Source organism: Mesoplodon bidens (assembly GCF_964165515.1).
Source record: "Mesoplodon bidens genome assembly, chromosome: 13".
Lineage (NCBI taxonomy): Eukaryota > Metazoa > Chordata > Mammalia > Artiodactyla > Ziphiidae > Mesoplodon > Mesoplodon bidens.
In genome coordinates, this window is record NC_138169.1 from 8,612,293 (window position 1) to 8,632,645 (window position 20,353).

The following is a 20,353-nucleotide window of genomic DNA, read 5'->3' on the forward strand; positions in this document are numbered from 1 at the left end:
GCTCCTGAATGCAGGCCCCACCTGTGCCTCAGGCCGGTCTGTTCCCCTGCCCATTGGTCTGTCCAGTCCCTCCGCTTGAAGAGAATGTGGCCGCAGCAGAAACCCCGGAGGGGTGCTCCCTCCTGGGAAGAAAGGGGAGACTAATGCTGTTCTCAGATTCCACAGTGCAGGACTCTGGGGTCCTGCCATGTGCTTAGGCTCCCTTTGCTTCATAGTCTGCTGGTCTTACAACTCCTTCCTTCCCTAGATGACCGAGTACTTTGAAGTCTCTGCCATTAAAGATGTCAGGGCAGCCTGTCCTGTCTGTGACCCTGTTGCCAACATTTATGGTCCAGTTCATGATGGTTCTGGGCCCTCCCTTCCTTCCTGTCCTGCTTTCGAAGTCAGAGGTCTGGGTGGAAGGTCAGTGCTCCTCCTGAGGGGGCCGTCCCAGAGAAGGAGGACTGATTTATGGTGTCCAGGAGGAGCTGGGCCGCTGGAAAGCCTGGCCAGCCCCGCCAGGCCATCTTGCCTGGCCTCTGGCCTTGCCCCAGGACAGGGCAGTGGGCTCAGGCTCTGGCAACTCAGCAAGGTCCTGGCTGTGCTTGTGTATCCCCCCTGCACACACTCAGGCATTCTGCCTTCCTTAGGGCACTGCTCCGGGCCCCGGGGTCCTCCCTGAGGGAGCAGTGATCTCCGTGCTCCCACAGGAAAGCAGGCTCAGCAGGAGGGACAGTATCCTTGGCCCTGAGCAAGACCCTCACAGGCCCAGCCTGGCATCAGGCGAGGCTTCCTCCCTGGCTGCTGATGCCCCTCCAAGCCTGGGGCACCTTCCCCTTCTCCCTCCCAACACATACTGCTTATGTTTTTGTGTTTTCTTTATGTCTGTCTCCCTTTTTAAAATTGTGGTCCAAAACTTATACAATTTACCATCTTGACCATTTTTAAGTGTATAGTTCAGTGATATTACCTATATGCTCATTGTTGTGCAAACTGATCTCTAGAACTTTTTCATCTTGCCAAATGGAAACTCTATATCCACTGAACAGCAGCTCCTCATCCCCCCTCCCCCAGCCCCTGGCAACCACCTTTCTGCTTTCTGTTTCTAATTGTGACTACTTTGGACACCTCATGAAAGTGGATTCAGGCAGGATGTCTCCCTCTGTGAGCTTATTTCACTTAGCTTTAATGTTTTCAGGGTTCATCCACATTGTAGCATGTGTCAGGATTTCCTTCTTTTTAAAGGCTGAATAATGTTCCGTTGTATGGATGTGCTGCATTTTCTTTATCTGTTTATCTGCTCATGGACATTTAAGTTGCTTCCACCTCTTGGCTATTGTGAATAACGCTGCAATGAACATGGGTGTGCCAGTATCTCTTTGAGATCCTGCTTTGGATTCTTTTGGATATATTGCTATATCCAAAAGCATATTGCTATATATATATATATCTCAATCCAGAAGTAGGATTGTTGGATCATATGGTCATTTTGTTTTTAATTGAGTAATCTCCATACTGTTTCCCACAGTGGTTGCTCGATTTCACATTCCCACCAATAAATAGTGCACAAGGTTTCAGTTTTTCCACATCCTTGCCAACACTTGTTATTTTTTTCCTCTTTTTCTTTTCTTTTCTTTTTTTTAAAGAAGATGTTGGGGGTAGGAGTTTATTAATTAATTTATTTATTTTTGCTGTGTTGGGTCTTTGTTTCTGTGCGAGGGCTTTCTCTAGTTGTGGCAAGTGGGGCCACTCTTCATCGCGGTGTGCAGGCCTCTCTTGTTGTGGAGCACAGGCTCCAGACGCACAGGCTCAGTAGTTGTGGCTCACGGGCCTAGTTGCTCCGTGGCATGTGGGATCCTCCCAGACCAGGGCTCGAACCCGTGTCCCCTGCATTAGCAGGCAGATTCTCAACCACTGTGCCACCAAGGAAGCCCCTATTTTTTTCTTTTTTGATAGTGGCCATCCTAATGGGTGTGAGGTGATACCTCACTGTGGTTTTGGTTTACATTTCTCTGATGATTAGTGATGTTGAGCATATTTTCATATGATTGTTGGTCATTTGTAGGCCTTCTTTGTACAAATGTCTGTTGAAGTCCTTTGCCTATTTTAAAATTGGATTGTTTGTATTTTGTCGTTGAGTTATAGGAGTTCTTCATATATTCTGGATATTAACCCCTTATCAGATAACATGGTTTGTAAATATTTTCTCTCATTATGTACGTTGCCTTTTCACTCTGTTGATTGTTACCTTTGCTGTGTAGAGGTTTTGAAGTTTCGTTGCTTGTGTTTTTGTCACCTGTACCAGGTCATTTGAATGGGTTTCAGGGAGTTTGAGCGCTCCCTTGAAATTAAATACAGATTTTTATATGTGTGCCTGTGTGTATGTGCATTTTTCTGGAGTGAGGGTCCATGACTTATTGCATTCTGTTATGGTTTAAGAGAAGTTGTCCATAGGGACTCTGGGTTTTGAGAACAGTGTCACCTAAAACTTGGCATGTTAGCAGTGCCCCAGGACGGTCTCTTCCTCGTAATTTTTTTTTTAATTAATTAATTTTTTTTGGCTGTGTTGGGTCTTCGTTGCTGTGTGTGGGCTTTCTCTAGTTCCGGCGAGCAGGGGCTACTCTGTTGCGGTGGGTGGGCTTCTCATTGCGGTAGCTTCTCTTGTTGCGCAGCACGCGCTCTAGAGCACAGGCTCAGTAGTTGTGGCGCCCGAGCTTAGTTGTTCCACCGCATGTGGGATCTTCCTGGACCAGGGCTTGAACCCATGTCCCCCGCATTGGCAGGCGGATTCTTAACCACTGCGCCACCAGGGAAGTCCCCGTCTCTTCCTCTTTAGCCATACTTTCTCTTTCACCCTCACCTTCCCTCCAGTGACCCAGGTCCAGTTATAGGAAGCTGTCTCTGCTGTCCCCTGTTCTTTGCAGCCCTGGTGTCTGGCCCAGTGCCTGACACAGGGATCGTCGGTTGAAGGAAACCTCACTTTTGTGTGTGTCTTCCTCTCCAACCTGGGACTGATGGCAGATGCAACCTTAGCCCGACCCTCACTCGAGGTCCTTGCTCTTCTTCCAGGCTTCGCACTCTGTTGGGGGCACTTCCTGCCACGATTTACCCACCTCTGACCCAGGCAGCCCGCCCTCTCCTCCTCTTCCAGGCCCTTTTTCCTGATGAGTGAGTCTCTCTCTTCCCATGGGGGAGGCTTCCTCCGCAGACTTTATCCCTTCTCACTGCCCAGCACCCTCTCCCTGTAGCCCTGGCTGGGGTTTCCCCTCCTGCTGTAACTTTGCAGAGACTGGTTCTGTCTCTCCTCGCCTACTTCAGAGTCTGAACAAATGATGACTCTTTTGCCTTCAGTGTTCTATCCATTTTACAGACTTTTCCAGTTATTGGTGGAGTGTATATCCCAGCTTATTTGAAGCTATTCTAACTCGGTTTAATAAAAATTGGTTGTGTGTTTCCTCTGGATCCCAAGTACTGGGAGGTGGACGTTTATAAGGAGGAGAGAGTGAGAGCCTGTCCACCAGGGTTTATAGTCTAGTACATCAGCTCTCAAACTTCGTGGTCTTGGGACCCATTTGCTCTCTTAAAAATTATGAAAACTCCAAAGAGCTTTCATTTATGTGGGTTATTTATTAATATCACTGTAATAAAAAAAATTTAATATTTTGAATTCATTTAAAAATTACAAGAAACCCACTACATGTTAACATAAATAACATTTTTAGGAGAAATAACTTCTGAAACAAAAATGATTAGTAGGAAAAATAGCATTGTTATATGTTTTTGTAAATCTTTTTTATGCTTGGTTCAGTAGAAAAGACCTAGGTTTTCATATATGCTTCTATATTCATTCTGTGATGTTGTTTTGGAGGCACTATATGAGGGAAACCTGGCCTCATAAATATGTGGTTGAAAAAGGGAGGAGTCTTTTTTGGTGGGTGGGTCTGTGCTGCTCAGCTTGTGACTGTGGAAGCGCAGTCCGAACCGCTGGAAAACAAACCGCTGGACTGCCAGGGAATTCCTGGGAGTCTTTTTTTTTTTTGCGGTACGCGGGCCTCTCACTGTTGTGGCCTCTCCCGTTGTGGAGCACAGGCTCCGGACGCGCAGGCTCAGCGGCCATGACTCACGGGCCCAGCCGCTCCGCGGCATGTGGGATCTTCCCGGACCGGGGCACGAACCTGCGTCCCCTGCATCGGCAGGTGGACTCTCAACCACTGCGCCACCAGGGGAGCCCTCCTGGGAGTCTTTTAATAGCCTTTTCAGATAATCATGGATATACTTCTCATCCACCACCAGAGCTCAACAGGTGGCAAGTGCTTAAAGGTTAGTTGCAATGTGGAATCTGAAACTATCAGTGAACTTTTCCTGCTGTTACATTAAAATTCATTAGCCGTTCTTGCCCCTCATTTGCTCATGCCTAATGTTATAACATCAGATATTGGTCATTTGGAAAACACCGGCTCACTGAGTTTTACAGATTTTCCAAATAGGGGTACATAGTGTTATACAGTGTTTAAAAAAAAAAACCACACATTTGTTAACACCAGCACCAGTGTCCTCAGAAAAGTCTTTAAGTATCGGGAAGCTGTCTAGTTCACGGTGGCTGATGTAAGTTTTCCAAAATTCTAATTTTTGTTTGAAAATTCAAATTTCATCATCTGCAACAAATGTTTTAAGTTATTTTTCTGAAAGTGACAGGCTTACTTATTTCATCTTCGAGAAGATGTGCCAATACCCCCCCTTTATTTTTTTTTAAATAATCAGTCATTCTTTCAAGTAAAATGGTGTTCTGTGGAGAAAGTGATCAGTTCAGTTCACGGCTTGGTCACTAGAGCTTTTCCTTTAGATACCCATCATCCTTTGGTATTCAGCTGAAGTAGTTGATGCATACTTCCTATTTTGTCATGCAGAATATTAAAAGAATGTGTACTCGGAGGTCAGAGTTTTAATAAAATTAATAATTCTTACTGCTTTATCAAAGATATCCTTAAATGAAACTGGTGATCTTTTTAAGGAGCATGTGGCCAGGAACGGCCCAGTGACTGCCTGGGCACATTGGAGCCTCTGCCCTGACAGGTGCCAGCAGTTTCACCCACCAGTGGTATTCTGAAGATAGTTTGACCTCCCTGTAAGGTCTTGAGGACCCGGAGTCCTTAGACTGTGCTCTGATAGCCACTGGAGAGATGTGGCCTCAGCCCCTACAGATCTGGGCTCGGTTCATGCCCCACCTCCTCCTGCAGGTCTTTTCTCATATGTGAGGCTGTCCCTGACCTCTGCCTTTCAGGTTAGCCCTCCTTTCCCCCACCTCACTGCTGACCTGGCCCTCCTTGCTTTATTTTTCTCCATTTCCCTTGTCACCATCTAACAGACTCTTCTTCATTTTGCTCACCTCCCTCCACTAAAATGTAAGCTCAGGATGGCAGAGACTTTTATCTGTCTGGTTCAGTGCTGTAGCCAGCACTTGGAGTGGTACCTGGCACGTGGAGGTAGTAGCCAGATAAGTATTTGAATGAACGAATGAATGATGGGCAGTGCCTGGGCTGGTTCTCCCCCAGCTCCTGGAAGGCCCGAGGGGAGTACCTCATTGCCTTTGAGGTGTTTCCCATGGGGTCCCGGCCGTGCTGACTCCTGTGTGTTCTCCCCGCTCTTCAGCCAGTGCTGCCCCACACCGCCGTGTGTCTAGTGTGTGGCGAGGCAGGAAAAGAGGACACAGTGGAAGAGGAAGAAGGCAAGTTTAACCTCATGCTCATGGAGTGCTCCATCTGCAACGAAATCATCCACCCTGGATGCCTTAAGGTGAGCAGCCTCGGGGGCATCTGGCTGTGCCGCTTGGCGCCTCACCCTGGGCCTCTGGTGGTGCTGATGCTGCGGGGGTTTGGGGGGTGGAGGGGAGTGAGACTAGGTTCCCTCCCTGGAGGACTCTGAGTCTGGGGGATTCTCTGTGTTCGATGATGAGCTGAGGGCGAGAAGGTTCTGGAGTCGCTTAGACCTTGCACCCATGTCTTTGCGGGAGTGAAGACACACACAGACACACACATTCCACCTACCAGGACCTCAGAACCACAGAGAGTTCCCAGAGTCTTGCACCTGGCCCAGAGGGAGAGTGGGTAGTTGGGCTGCTCTCAGGGCTTCTGGGAAAAAAGGCCTGGGCCAGGGGAGGGCGGGTCCTTAACAACAGGTGGTTGCATTCCTGTCCCATGTGCCAGGAACCTGTTCCCTTGGTGTGCCCAGGGCAGGACTGCCTCCTGGGGACCATCGTGCTGTGCCTGCCTGTCTTGGGCAGCAGGTTCCACCTTTGAAAGGAAGAGACTGCTCTGGGCTGGCACATACCTCATACCTCTGCCTCAAGAGAATGTCAGCCTACTTGGCACCTCCCATCAGCCCAGCTGTATCTGTTCAGAGAGATGAGAGTGGGCCTGCCCCAAAGGGTGCTTCAGCTCTGAGGTGTCAGTCCCCTTTCCCTCGGTGCTGGCAGTGGGGTTTGTCGTGACACTCCCCTCTCCCCAGCACACACACCGCCCCTTCTGAAAAGGGGTGCTATGCTTTTCCCCTGGCCCCTGTTCACTTCTCTCTCTCCCGGATCAGAAGCTCCAGGGAAAGCACATCTCAGTTGCTGATACCACGCACCTAGTTCGGTGCTGTTAAATGACTGAATGGTTTGTGGGTCCTCGCTGGGTGCCAGGCCCTGAGCTAATTGCTTTCACTAGGTTACCTCATTGAATTCTCACATAACTCCAGTGAGATAGGCACACTCCATTTTATGGCTGAGGGCACTGGCCCACAGAGATGGAGTGATTTGCCCAGGGTCATTGAGCTAGGAAGAGGAACCCTGACCTGAATCCAGAGCCACCTGTCTTAACCACTCTTGTTTTCTCTTGGCCAGAGGTGGTATGGAAATGGCTTTTGGGAGGGGGTGTTGATGCTCTTGGCGGAGCTGGCCCTGTCCAACCCCTCCCTGCTTGCTGACTGGTGTGTGTCCCTCCCAGATTAAGGAGTCAGAGGGCGTGGTCAACGATGAGCTTCCAAACTGCTGGGAGTGTCCAAAGTGTAACCACGCCGGCAAGACCGGGAAAGTGAGTGCTGGGCTCCAAGTCCCAGGGGTCAGCCCGGGAGGGGGTAGACCTTGGCCTTGCCAGACCCAGCCTGTCTCCCCGCCCACAGCGATGTCGGCTTGAGGGGTACCGCGGACTCGGGGGCAAGGGCACGTCCAAAGATATACAGTTCGTGTGTTCCTTCTCTGTTTTTGGCCTACAAGCAAAAGCGTGGCCCTGGCTTTAAGTACGCCTCAAACCTGCCCGGCTCCCTGCTCAAGGAGCAGAAGATGAACCGGGACAGCAAGGAGGGGCAGGAGCCTGCCAAGCGGAGGAGTGAGTGTGAAGAGGCGCCCCGGCGCAGGCCAGATGAGCACCCCAAGAAGGTGCCCCCAGACGGCATCCTGCGCCGAAAGTCAGACGATGTGCACCTGAGGAGGAAGCGGAAATACGAGAAGCCCCAGGAGCTGAGTGGACGCAAGCGAGTACGACCGGGAGGGGCGGGCAGCGAGGGGTGGCCTGGCTGGTCCCGGGTGCAGGGGCGCGCGGGCGGGGGCGGGGATGGGCAGCGGGGAGAGCCGAAGTCACGGAAGTCCTGAGAGCCCTGCCCGAGAGAAAGGAGGGGAAAACCAGCGAGTCACTCCTCTTCCCACCCCTTTAGGCCTCGACGCTTCAAACGTCCCCCGGTTCCTCTTCTCACCTCTCGCCGAGGCCCCCTCTAGGCAGCAGCCTCAGCCCCTGGTGGAGATCCAGTCTCACTTACTTCCAGCAGCAGGTGCTCCCACGTCGCCCCGCCCTCCCCAGGCTGTGGGGACTCGCGAGTCCCAGGCCGCCCCCGCCCCGCCCCGCCCTGCCCCAGTGGTCCTCGAACCCATTGCCGCAGACGCTCCGAGGCACCTGTTCACCGTAGCTTCCCAGGCCTCAGCCTGGAGGCTCTGGCTCGTGGTTCCGGCGTGGGGCCTGGGAAGCTGAAGCTGCCGCAGGGAAGCCCTGTGGATCTGGGGAACCTCGGAGGATCCTGGCGGCCCCTCTTCGCCCACCGGCCCTTCCAGCATCAGCCACGAGGTGGCGCCTGGTTGTCTTCTCGCTCTAGCCATTAAGGCTCGGCCGGGAATCCTGCAGACCCTGTCTCTGGGACAGGCTCCACGAGCCAAGTCCGACCTGAATGGGCGACTGCATATCTCTGGGTCTGTCCAGGGGTGGGAGGTCAGTTGGGTGGGGACAGCTCTATCACCGTCCGCCAGTTCCAGCTTCTTCCTTAAAACCAGCAGGCAGGGCCCACCCATCTGTCAGAGCAGAGAAGATGGGATTTGTTGGGAAGGTGACCCTCCAGCCTCTGTTGGTGGGGCTGGGTGTAGAGGGGACCAAATTCTACGAACCCTGGGAGCAAGCTCTGCATCCTTTCTTTCCTGTGACAGCTAAAACCCGGCAAAGAAGATAAGCTTTTCAGGAAAAAGGTACCATCTTCCGCCCTCACCCCAGGCCCGCTCCTGGGGCAATGGGTCCTGGGGTGGAGGGTGGGAGGCCTGGGTGGGCGCAGCCCCGGGTCTAGGGGCTCACCCCCCCACGCTCCCCCTCCTCCCTCAGCGGCGGTCCTGGAAGAACGCTGAGGACCGAATGGCTCTGGCCAACAAGCCTCTCAGGCGCTTTAAGCAGGAGCCGGAGGACGACCTGCCCGAGGCGCCCCCCAAGACGAGGGAGAGCGACCACTCCCGCTCCAGCTCCCCCACCGCCGGCCCCAGCACGGAGGGGGCGGAGGGCCCCGAGGAGAAGAGGAAGGTGAAGATGCGCCGGAAGCGGCGACTCCCCAACAAGGAGCTGAGCAAGGAGCTGAGCAAGGAGCTCAACCAGGAGATCCAGAAGACGGAGAGCAGCCTGGCCCACGAGAACCACCAGCCCATCAAGTCGGAGCCCGAGAGCGAGAACGAGGAGCCCAAGCGGCCCCTGGGCCTCTGTGAGCGCCCTCACCGCTTCAGCAAGGGGCCCAACGGCACCCCCCGGGAGCTGCGGCACCAGCTGGGGCCCAGCCTGCGCAGCCCACCCCGAGTCATCTCCCGGCCCCCTCCCTCCGTGTCCCCGCCCAAGTGCATCCAGATGGAGCGACATGTGATCCGGCCGCCCCCCATCAGCCCCCCGCCCGACTCGCTGCCCCTGGATGATGGGGCGGCCCACGTTATGCACAGGGAGGTGTGGATGGCCGTCTTCAGCTACCTCAGCCACCAAGACCTGTGTGTCTGCATGCGGGTCTGCAGGACCTGGAACCGCTGGTGAGGGGCGCTGGCTGAGTTCGCATGGGGGCACCAGGGGGTCAGGCTAAGGCTTGGGCTAGACCAGGGATGGCACATGCGTCCCCACTGGAGTCGCTCGTGATGCTCTTTCTAAGCCCCGTCCAGCTTAAGTATCCTCAAAGAGGTCTAGCAGCTAACAGTCAGTGTGGTCTTGTCAAAAGAGGTGAACCCTATTTGCTTTCCTGATTTAGCTTCCTGGAAGATGAACTGAGGACCAGGGGGAGTCCTTGTCCTTAAACAGCTGGCCCAGGTTACGAGCGCCGTGCCAGTTCCTGATCTTAATCCCGCTTTGATAGTTCCCAGCTGGAACGGTCTCTGACCTTGGCCAAGTTACTTACCTTCATCTGTGAACAGGCATGATGCAGGGTTGTTTTGAAATATGGCCTGTGGAGGGTGTAATTAAGCCCCCACTAAATACTTTACAGCTTCTGGTACTTTCCATGGGGGTTGGGGGGAAGGGCCGTGACAGTCAGAGCAGAGGCTCTCAGGTGCCAACGAGACGGAAACTAAACAGCAGGGTCCAGGGGACAAAGTTAAGGAGCCTCCCCCTGGGCTTGGTAGGTGGGGGACTGACCAAAGCCATGCAGGGGGCTCCCCAAGAGAGCTCCCAACTCTGACGTTACCCCCTCTGCTGGGCCTGGCCCCCAGGTGCTGTGATAAGCGGTTATGGACCCGCATCGACCTGAACCACTGCAAGTCCATCACACCCCTGATGCTGAGCGGCATCATCCGGCGACAGCCTGTCTCCCTGGACCTCAGCTGGACCAATATCTCCAAGAAACAGCTGAGCTGGCTCATCAACCGCTTGCCTGGTGAGCACTGGGCCAGGGATCCTCAGTGTGCAACAGCAGGGGCTGGGGGTATCACCTGACCTGCCACCCCCTCTCTGTCCCCCGCCAGGGCTCCGAGACTTGGTGCTGTCAGGCTGCTCATGGATCGCAGTCTCAGCCCTCTGTAGCTCCAGTTGTCCGCTGCTCCGGACTCTGGATGTCCAGTGGGTAGAAGGACTAAAGGATGCCCAGATGCGGGATCTCCTGTCCCCGCCTACAGACAACAGGCCAGGTGAGTGTCCGGGACAGGGGTGTACCCAAGGGGGGGGTCACAAGAAGGTGGTATGACCAAGCTGTGCCGTTGGATTTGTTTTTCACCACAGACCCCATCTGGTACTCATGTCTTCAAGCCTTCTCTGGCTTCAGCCCTTCTCGATGCAGAGCTGAGTCCCAGCTGCTGTTCTCAGTCAGCTTTGGGTACAAGAGGGGACCCGTGAGAGGGCAGAGGCTCCCAGGATGCCACTTTGGGAACTCTGTGTGCACCTCACTGCTTCTATGTTAATTTGTCCTTCGTTGGCTTTAAGCCTCAAGCATCGGGGTCATTGTGGCCGGACAGGGCCTCACGGGATGAAGCCCTCCTCGGTCGGGTTGCAGGGCTCACTGCTCCCCACCAGTGCCTTAAATGAGGAATCTGTGGTGACCCAGAGATGCTGTGCTGTCTGTACTCCAATTGGCTGAGCACTGCTGGGTGGAATGCAGGCTCTGTGTTTCTAGGTCTTCTGACTTTTAAAGAATCTACAAGTGTAAAACTTAATGTGGAATATTCTGATTTTTAAATGTTGGAACCAGTTTTGATCTTTTGGGGGAGACGCTCAACGGCTAAATGAAACCCAGGTGGAACATGGGTGACATGTTGCCTCTCTGTCCTGCCCCCTCAGGTCAGATGGACAATCGGAGTAAGCTCCGGAACATTGTGGAGCTGCGTCTGGCCGGCCTGGACATCACAGACGCCTCCCTGCGGCTTATCATTCGCCACATGCCCCTGCTCTCCAAGCTCCACCTTAGTTACTGTAACCACGTGACTGACCAGTCCATCAACCTGCTCACCGCTGTGGGCACCACCACCCGAGACTCCTTAACCGAAATCAACCTGTCAGGTCAGTCCGGGGCACCCATCGGGGTCTGCCCAGGACCCTGAGGGACAGGCTGGGCATTCTCCATTCGAAAGGAAATACTTGTGTGCCTGTTGCTATAGGGTCACAGTGTTAGACGCTACGACACACCGGTGAACAAGACAGACCCACAGCCTAGTCTAGAGGGGAAACACATTAAACAAATAAGCGTTATTAGATTTTAAATAATTGCTCCAAAAAATAGTGCTAGTAGCAGTGAGAGCACATGAGCACATAGCCGTGGATCTTGACCCAAAATATGGGCTAGAAAAGCTTCCCTTGGGTGCTGTGGACGACCTGGTGCCTGGCAGCAGGGGGTGTGGGAGAGTAGCCGGCAGTGAGGCCAGGCTGGGCCAGTGGAGTAAGCAGCTTGATTTCTGCCATGGTGGTTGTCACTTACGTGTCCCCCTCCTGACCCTGCTATCAACAGGCCTGCTGTTGACAAGAAGAAAACCCCACAGTGGAGTCCTCACTCCCCCCACTTACTGATGGGGCTGGAGTTGGTTCCTAAGGACTTGGGGCACAACCAACGGGGAGGTGGACAGAGGCAACGCTGCCTGTCCTCAGCCCAGCTAACCCAGTTCTTGTCTGATCGCTCAGGATGGTCAGATTGGGCATGTAAGATTTGGATGAGACCAAAAAAATAAGGAGAAAAGAAACTTTTTTCCTCCAGAAATTACCAAGTAATAAATGATACCCTCAACCTCATTTAAATTACATTTTGACACAATCCAATCTGATGTCTGGCTTGGTCAGGATTCACATACTGTTTAGCTGTTTCCCTCTCTCCATCCCACATTCATGCCTGAGAAATGCCTTCCTGTTACCAGTGCGACATCCGAGTGGGAGCTGATGCTGTACCTTAGTGCCTAGGGAGCCCACCCTCCTCCTTGGGGAGTATTGGTGGCGAGGTGGGAGGGCAGGGGGGTGTTGCATTCCATGGAGGCAGAGAACAGAGAGCCACACTGAGGTGAGCTTTCACCAAGACCCCAGCTCCAGGCTCAGCACATGGTCTTGAATTGATGCTGGGGCTGCCCCGTGGAGGAGGGCCTGGGGAGCATCTTGTTCTAAAGCGCTTGGTCGTAATGAACTCTTTTCACTTATTCTAATTTAATTACTATGCATGTGTAGCAGAGATCCCAGTATAAATCCCCCTCCCCTGCAGCACAGTCCATGATGCGTGTTTGTATAAATCATCTTTTTGCATTTTGTTTTCCACCACAATCTTTTCAGGTCATCTTTTTGTCTCAGGACCTACACACAGATCTCTGCGTTTGCGTTAAGAGCTGTGATGTATATGAAGGCCAATCTCTCTCATACCCAGTCTCTTCTAGACTTGGTTCTTTTTAAAATGTTTTCTCCTCCTGTCAGTATAACTAGTTAATGATAAAATAAGTCTCTTCCCCAAAATGGATGGCACTTGACATGCTTCCAGATCCTTCAGTGTGGTTGGAGGATCAGGTCTAGTGGCAGAGTGGAGCCGTGGTTGTCTAGTTTTTGACATTCAGGCTGCGTTTCATGTAGAAGTGCTAGTTGGGTGCTCGAGGTGGCCCTTTGGCTTCCCCTTCCCTGCCCGATTCTCACCTTGAGGCAAAACCACCTTCAACTCCTGAGCTCTTTGTTTCTGTTTACCTCCATTTTTTCCAAACAGCAAGGCTACATTGCTATTTCTTGTTGTTTTTTGTTTTTGTTTTTCCTATTCAGATGCTCTGTTTGTTAACTTGCTATGCAGAGAACAAGGATTACTATTCTTTTTTTTTTTTTTTTTTTTGTGGTACGCGGGCCTCTCACTGCTGTGGCCTCTCCCGTTGCGGAGCACAGGCTCCGGACGCACAGGCTCAGCGGCCATGGCTCACGGGCCCAGCCGCTCTGCGGCATGTGGGATCTTCCCGGACCGGGGCACGAACCCGTGTCCCCTGCGTCGGCAGGCGGACTTTCAACCACTGCGCCACCAGGGAAGCCCCTAGGATTACTATTCTTACATTCTCTTACCCTGCTCCCTTTTCTCCCTTCATCTTCCTAATCTGTGGTTAAGTCACTATTATTTACCTTATTATGGCCATGTAAGTATTGTCCACTGTTGAGCCAAAGTGTGTATTATGGGTATGTTTCCTTTCTTGCACATTTTTTTGGTTTGTTTTCCTTAATAATTGCCTCATTTTTGCTTGGTTAGTTTCTAAACAGACTCTAAAACAGACTTGAGTACTATTCTTTCCCCACGTGAACTGATCAGGCCCTCAACCAGTCTGTGTAGGAAACCACCCTCCTGGACTTCTTTTCCTCCTGCCCCCACTTGAACTTGGCTGTCTCTGCCTGCTGCACAGCTCCCATCCTGGGACTTCCTTGGTTTCTGTCTTGTGCAGGGACCCTTCTTTCCTTGGTCCTGTATCTTCTTTCTTGGTTTATCTGTTCACTTGGTAGAGGACATCTTGCAGACCTTATATGTCTGAAAATGGCTGTATTATACCTTCATGTTTAATTGATAGCTTAGCTGGTTATATAGTCCTAGTTTGGGAACCATATTGTTTCACAAAGTGGGAGGCACTGCTCCTTTGGCTTCTGCCTTCCAGAGTTGATGTCCAAAACGATTTGATTCTCCATCCTTCAGTGAATATTTTCTCTCATTGAAAGTTTGTAGAACATGATCTTTTTATTTATTTATTAAAATTTTAATTAATTAATTAATTAATTAATTAGGCTGCACCGGGTCTTAGTTGCGGGATGCAGGATCTTCAGTTGCGGCATGTGGGCTCTAGTTCCCTGACCAGGGATCGAACCTGGGCCCCCTGTGTTGGGAGCGCGAGTCTTAGCCACTGGACCACCAGGGAAGTCCCGTGTAGGACATGATCTTGATCTCAAAGTTTTTTGCAGTTTTGGATGATGAGCCTTGGTTTGAGTCCATTTTCAGGGATTGTACTGAGCACTCATGAGCACTTTCAGTCTCTCAATTTGGTTCTGGAAAATTTCCTTGAATTATTTAATTTCCTTCCCTTCTATTTTCTTTCTTTAGTAGTCCTCTGATACCTTTAATTTTTTTTCCTTTTTCCTACCTCTGTATCTGGTTTTCCTCCACTTATCACAGAATTCATATACAGCTGACCCTTGAACTAGTTAGGGGCTAGGGGTGCAGCCCTCCTTGCAGTAGAAAATCCAAATATAACTTACAGTTGGCCCTTGGTATCCACACTTCCTCCATAAACTCAGATTCAATCACTAATTTGTAGCCTGTAATATTTACTATTGAAAAAAATCAGCGTGTAAGTGGACCTGCACAATTCAAACCCATGTTGTTCAAGGGTCAACTATAGTGAGTTTTTCATTTCTGCTTTTTTTTAGGTTCAAACATATGAAGCTGCTTTTTATGTAGGTCAGAAAACAGTCAAATATTGGTAGTTTTCATATGGTTTAGCCTATATTTTTAATTTTACAGCTATAGTTTGTTCTCTGAACTTTTGGAGAGTGGCATGTTCTTGTTTCTTGGATCCAGATATTGTCCATCCTGAGGATATGATGGTTTTATTTTCTTCTCCACATAGACCATACATTCCTTCAGATGCAGTCAGTGGGCCTGCCTAAGGGGCCCTTCTCAGATTTAGTGTCAACAGGAGGTTGTCGGCTCAGGTGATCGGAGGCTCTGGGGACACGGTGGGAGCTGGTCCGCTGTGGGTATCATTGGGTGGTCAGCATGGGTGTTTTCTTTGGGGAAACCCAGACGTGACATCTGTCAGTCTTTCCTCTTAAGCTGGTCAAGGTTGCCAGAGGACACTCTTTTCCTTGACCTCCCAACCGAAGGGCTCAGGCCGGGCTGCCAGGGTTCTAGGGCTTGGCAGGAAAGGAGTCTGGAGGTCTTGACAGTCAGCAGGTAAATTTCCCTGTAACCCCAATTTTTCAGGGGGTGCCCCTACCTTCCACAGTGCCTGGTGGTGCCTGGTCTAGAGACTTTCTCTTGCCCATCAGAGACAAACTCCCCTCTTTTGCTGGGGAAGGGCGTTTCAGCCTCTTACTGCTCCTTAAGTAGATTTTCAACCAGTCCTGTCTCTAACCCCATCTTCAGCCCCACTTTCGTCGTACTTGTTGCTTCCAGTACCTGTACCTTTGAGGTCTTCTGTAGAAGAAATCTGCTTCTCTGTTTTTCCTTTAGCCAGTTTGGGGTTAAGCTTTCTCAAGTCTAGTGAATTGTTACCTTTTCTCCAGCTTTCTAAATTAACAAAATTTTTTTTATTGTGGTAAGATACACATAAAATTTACCATTTTAACAATTCTTAAGTGTCCGGTTCACTGGCATTAAGTACGGACACGTAGTTGTGCAGCCGCCACCATCCGTCTTCAGAACCTCTTCTTCACCCTGTCAGAAACTCTGTACCCACTAAATACTAACTCCTCAGTCCCTTTCCTCTCCTGCCCTTGGCAACCACCATTCTACTCTCTGTCCCTGAATTTGACTCTTCTAGGTACCCCACATAAGTGGAACCATACAGTAGTTGTTTCTTTCGGGACTGGCTTATTATATATACACCACATTTTTATTTATCCATTCATCTGCTAATGGACACTTGGGTTGCTTCTGTCTTTTGGCTATTGTCAGTAATGCTGCTGTGAACATGGGTGTATAAATTCATTGTTCTTCGGGTATATAACCAGAAATGGACTGGCTGAATCACATGGTAATTCTGTGTTTACTTTTTTTTGAGAAACTACCATATTGTTTTGCAGAGCAGCTGCACTGTTTTACATTCCTACTACCAGTGCAAAGGGTTCCAACTTCTCCACATCCTTACTAACATTTTCTGGGGTTTGGGGTTTTTTTTTGTTTGTTTGTTTAAGTGAAAACCATGCTAATGCATATGAAGATCTCAATGGGGTCTTGACTTGCATTTCCTTAATGATTCGTGATACTGAGCATCTTTTCATTTGCTTATTTACCATTTGTGTATCTTCTTTGAACAAATGTCTGTTTCCGTCTTTTGCCCATTTTTTAATCAGGTTGTTTGTGTTGTTGAATTGTAGGATTTCTTTATATGTTTTGGATATTAATTCCTTAACAGATAACATGACTTGCAAATATTTTCTCCCATTCTCTGTGTTGTTTTTTCACTCTCTTGATAGTGTCCTTTGTACAAAAGTTTTTAATTTTGATGAAGTTCAGTCTTTTCCCTTTTGTGGCCTGTGCTTTTGGTGTCGTGTTTAAGAAACCATTGACAAATCCAAGGTCATGAAGATTTCCCATGTTTTCTTCTAAGAGTTTCATAGTTTTAGCTCTTATGTTCAGTCTTTGAATAATCTTAATTTTTGTATGTGGTGTGATGGGGGGGGGTCTAGCTTCATCCTGTTGCATGTGGATATCCAGTTTTCCCAGCACCTTTTGTTGAAAAGTCTGTCTTTTCCCCCACTGAATTGTTTTAGCATCTCGTCAAAAATCATTTGACCATTTGAGGGTTTATTTTTGGGGCTCTCAGTTCTGTTCCACTGGTGTATATGTTTGTCCTTATACCAGTAACATATGCTGTGGCTTTGTAGTATTGAAATCAGGAAGTGCGAGTCCTCTGACTTTATTTTTCTTTTTCAAGGTTGCTTTGGCAATTCAGGGTCCCTTAAATTTCTACATGATTCTTAAGATGCATTTTTCTTTTTCTGCAAAAAAACTGCTTTGGGTATTTTATAGCAATTTCATTGAGTCTGTAGACTGCTTTGGGTAATACTGGCATTTTAATAATATTAAGTTTTCTAATCTGTGAACATCGGCTGTCTTTCCATTTATATCTTTTAATTTCTTTCAGTGTTGTTTTTTAGTTTTCAGTGTACAAGTCTTTCACTTTCTTTGTTAAATTACTAAATGTTTTCTTTTTGATGCTATTGTAAATGAAATATTCGTAATTTTCTTTCAGATTGTTCATTGCTAGTGTGTAGAAATGCTACTAATTTTTGTGTGTTGATTTTATATCCTGCAGCTTTGCTGAATATGGGGTGTGTGTGTGTGTGTGTGTGTGTGTGTGTGTGTGTGTACACTCCTTAGAGTTACCGCATTAAGGTCATGTCATCTGCAAGCAGAGATATTTTTACTTCTTTTCCAGAAGTATCATTTTAAAAAATTTAATGCTTTTGATCTGTCTAGAATTTATTTTGTTGTGAGGTATAGGCCACATTGTTTGAGGTTTGTAATTCTTAACCCAGATTGTCCTTTCATCGGACATCTATTTTTCACTCTTAAACAGACTTTGTTTAACCCATCATGGGCCTATCCATAATATTCCCCACACAACCAATTTTAGTGATGATGAGGAAAGGTCTCCAGCTTAATATACCACTGAGATGAAGGAATCATTGGGCTCAGGGTGGGGACTCAGCCTCAGTTGGATGCGAGGTGGCATTGCAGCCCGTTGACTGAGGATTCAGTTCTAAAAGAAAACAGTGCTACAGAAGCAAAGTCCAAATTGATAGAAACACTCGGTTGAAGAGCACACCTACCGGTGAGGGCACGCGGAGGGTTCTGAATTCTGGTTTTGCTCCCTGTGGACGGAATCTTTCCAGCCCCTTCTAGCACACTGGTCTCCTGCATAGGTTTGAGGTAAACGTCCCACGGAGGGCGGGCAAGCACACTGGTGCCCGGGGGAGTGGGAGGATCCCAGGATGACCTTACAGGTGTCCTCACTCCCCCAGCACTTCTCCCCTGGGAATAAGCAGACAGCGCACAAGAACCTGCAGAGAGAGGTGTTCCTCAGCAGTAGAGTAGAAGTGAAAAGCAAGCTATTTTCATATATTGTGTGATCCTATCTTTATAAAACAACATAGAGAGGACCTACTGATGTGAGAATATATACATATAAGAGGCGGCCATGGGGTAAGAGTCTAAGCAATTTCACTTGGAATGTGTGGATGCTTTTCAAGCATATATGAAATATAAGTGGTAGATGAAACCATTCTGCATTTGAAGAGAGCTTTCCAGCAAGGACAGTTGCTGCTCTGTTGCTGAGTGCCTGGGGCTTGGGGAGGGCCCTTGGCTCCGCGCTTCCTCCACCTCACCTTGTGTCCTCTTCCCTGCAGACTGCAATAAGGTCACTGACCAGTGCCTGTCCTTCTTCAAACGGTGTGGGAATATCTGTCATATTGACCTGAGGTACTGCAAGCAAGTTACCAAGGAAGGCTGTGAGCAGTTCATAGCCGAAATGTCTGTTAGTGTCCAGTTCGGGCAAGTGGAAGAAAAACTCCTGCAAAAACTGAGTTAGTCCAAGGACAAGTATGTAAATATGGGGTGGGTGAGGGGAGGGGACGCAGCAGGGGAGGGTAAAAGACTTTATAAAAACTAGGGCTTTTATTTTCAATTTGGAACTTGGAACAACAGACCACAGAACGATTCCATTTTGCAAGTCTCGCTGAGGAAGAAGCCAGTCCGCCACCGTTTTGGGGATGAGTGAGTCCGGCGCTTTCCTTTGGTCTTTCTGAATCAAAACTGCACTGCTTTCTGGACCATTTCTAAGGCAGCCTTTACCAAGAAGACATTCCTGTTGGAGAGGAGGATGGACTTGGGAGAAATTCTCTTACTGGAAGCATGAGCTTAGGAATTTTTTTTTTGGTGGTGGTGTTTTTTGTTTTGGACACCTTATTCCTGGCAACTTTGGGGTTTTTTGGTGTCAACATAAAATGGACCACACACCACAGCTGCCGTCTTGACATGTTTGTTTGTTTGGTTTTGTTACATCTTACATTATGCAGAACTATTTTTGTACAAATTGTTTAAAAGTTATTTATGCAAGGTTTGAATGCATACCAGTGTTTTTATTGTTTTGAGATTGCCAACTTTCCTGGTTTCCTTAAGGTAGGAGAGAACTTAACCTGTTCTTCATATGAATCCATCTACACACGTGCCCAGGTCTGGCAAAACAGGCTAAGACCTTCCAGTTAAAAGCATGTCTAACTGGAAGTTGAGAGCCTGCTTTGTATGTCAAGAAGTTACATAAGCATGTTGTGGATATGTGTAAATTATAGTCAAAGTGAGACACTTTGCTAAATTTCCTCTGTATAGAATTCACCTTTTTCTCAAAATTTTAAATTCAGACTTCAGCCTTTGAACTCAGGAGGGTTTTGCTCCTGCATATGAGCTCTTGTACTCTACATAGACCTAATTTATACAGTGAGTCAAGAAGTTAAATAAATGATCCAACATAGCCTTTCTTTTCCTTTTTTCTCCCTTTGAAGTGTGAGTTGAGTTCTCGTTTAAGGTTTATAACATGGCTGTTTCCTAGTTGTAAAGTTATGCATTCATAAGTGCCATTGTTGTAAGGTGGTGTTTTCCTAGACCTTCCCTGACGCGGTTTTACCTTCGTTGAATTTGTATAAACAGTTGTACAAAAAACCCACTCTTGGACTTGGAGGGTTTCTGTTCTAGGGGTGGACTAGAAGTTTGACTAGGACGTCCAGAGGCAGTAGTCTCGACGCCAGTGTACACAGTTTTGAAGCCAAACAGGGTATAATTTCTAATTTCTTATTCATCTGAGAAATGCGGCAGCCCCTTGGTACATGTTCTGTCCGTCTTCAGAAAGAGATCTTGCTGTTTGTAGCTAATAAAGGTAACGGGAAGGAACTGTGCTACACCAGTGTCCATGTGTGAGACTTAGGTACGAACTGCCTTAAGGGGCAGCGTGGCTCACCTGTTTACGTGCTGCTGACCACACCCGTATAAAATAACTTCCACAGCCAGTTGGCATTTCCACTGCCAAAGGGGGACCGGGGTTCACTTCCTCAGCCTCCACTGGACGCAACTCAAGGAGGCCACATCCTGCACTGGTAACCTGGGGCTGGGGTGGTGGAGGCACCTGGTTAGGCAGTAACTTCCCCAGATGGCAGACATAGATAGAAACCAGTGAGAAGTAGACTTTAGATCACAGGATTTTTATACTGGAACCACTGCTCTAATCATCTGAAAATGAAGACAACCCAGCTTCCTTCCTCAGCCATCAACAGCAACATCAGACCTGGGACTCATGGGACTAGCCTTTCCTGCTGTGGTAGTTTCATACTGCCCCTGCCCCCCATCCTTTTTTTTGGCCACGGTGAAATGGTTTTACATCCCATCTAGTTTGTGCCGCCGCCTATTAATTTAAATCCAGAGATACTTTCTG

At 49.0% G+C, this 20,353-nt stretch overlaps 1 protein-coding gene across 4 annotated transcripts in view; it reads left to right on the forward strand.

Moving 5' to 3' along the window:
* Window positions 1–19,828, forward strand: part of KDM2B (lysine demethylase 2B) — a 122,609-nt gene extending 102,781 nt beyond the window's left edge. For 2 of the 4 annotated variants that reach the window (XM_081252388.1, XM_081252387.1), the window contains exons 9-19: window positions 5,629–5,772; window positions 6,963–7,049; window positions 7,232–7,492; window positions 7,669–7,782; window positions 8,426–8,464; window positions 8,595–9,274; window positions 9,944–10,107; window positions 10,196–10,357; window positions 11,004–11,222; window positions 18,279–18,471; window positions 18,577–19,827. In XM_081252388.1, coding sequence (XP_081108514.1) covers window positions 5,629–5,772; window positions 6,963–7,049; window positions 7,232–7,492; window positions 7,669–7,782; window positions 8,426–8,464; window positions 8,595–9,274; window positions 9,944–10,107; window positions 10,196–10,357; window positions 11,004–11,222; window positions 18,279–18,460 — 2,052 coding nt within the window. In that variant the 3' untranslated portion in view covers window positions 18,461–18,471; window positions 18,577–19,827. Of the gene's footprint in view, window positions 1–5,628; window positions 5,773–6,962; window positions 7,050–7,231; window positions 7,493–7,668; window positions 7,783–8,425; window positions 8,465–8,594; window positions 9,275–9,943; window positions 10,108–10,195; window positions 10,358–11,003; window positions 11,223–18,278; window positions 18,472–18,576 lie in introns of all 4 variants that reach the window. The other 2 variants (XM_081252386.1, XM_081252389.1) reach the window with 2 other exon arrangements.
* Window positions 19,829–20,353: the final 525 nt, after the last annotated feature.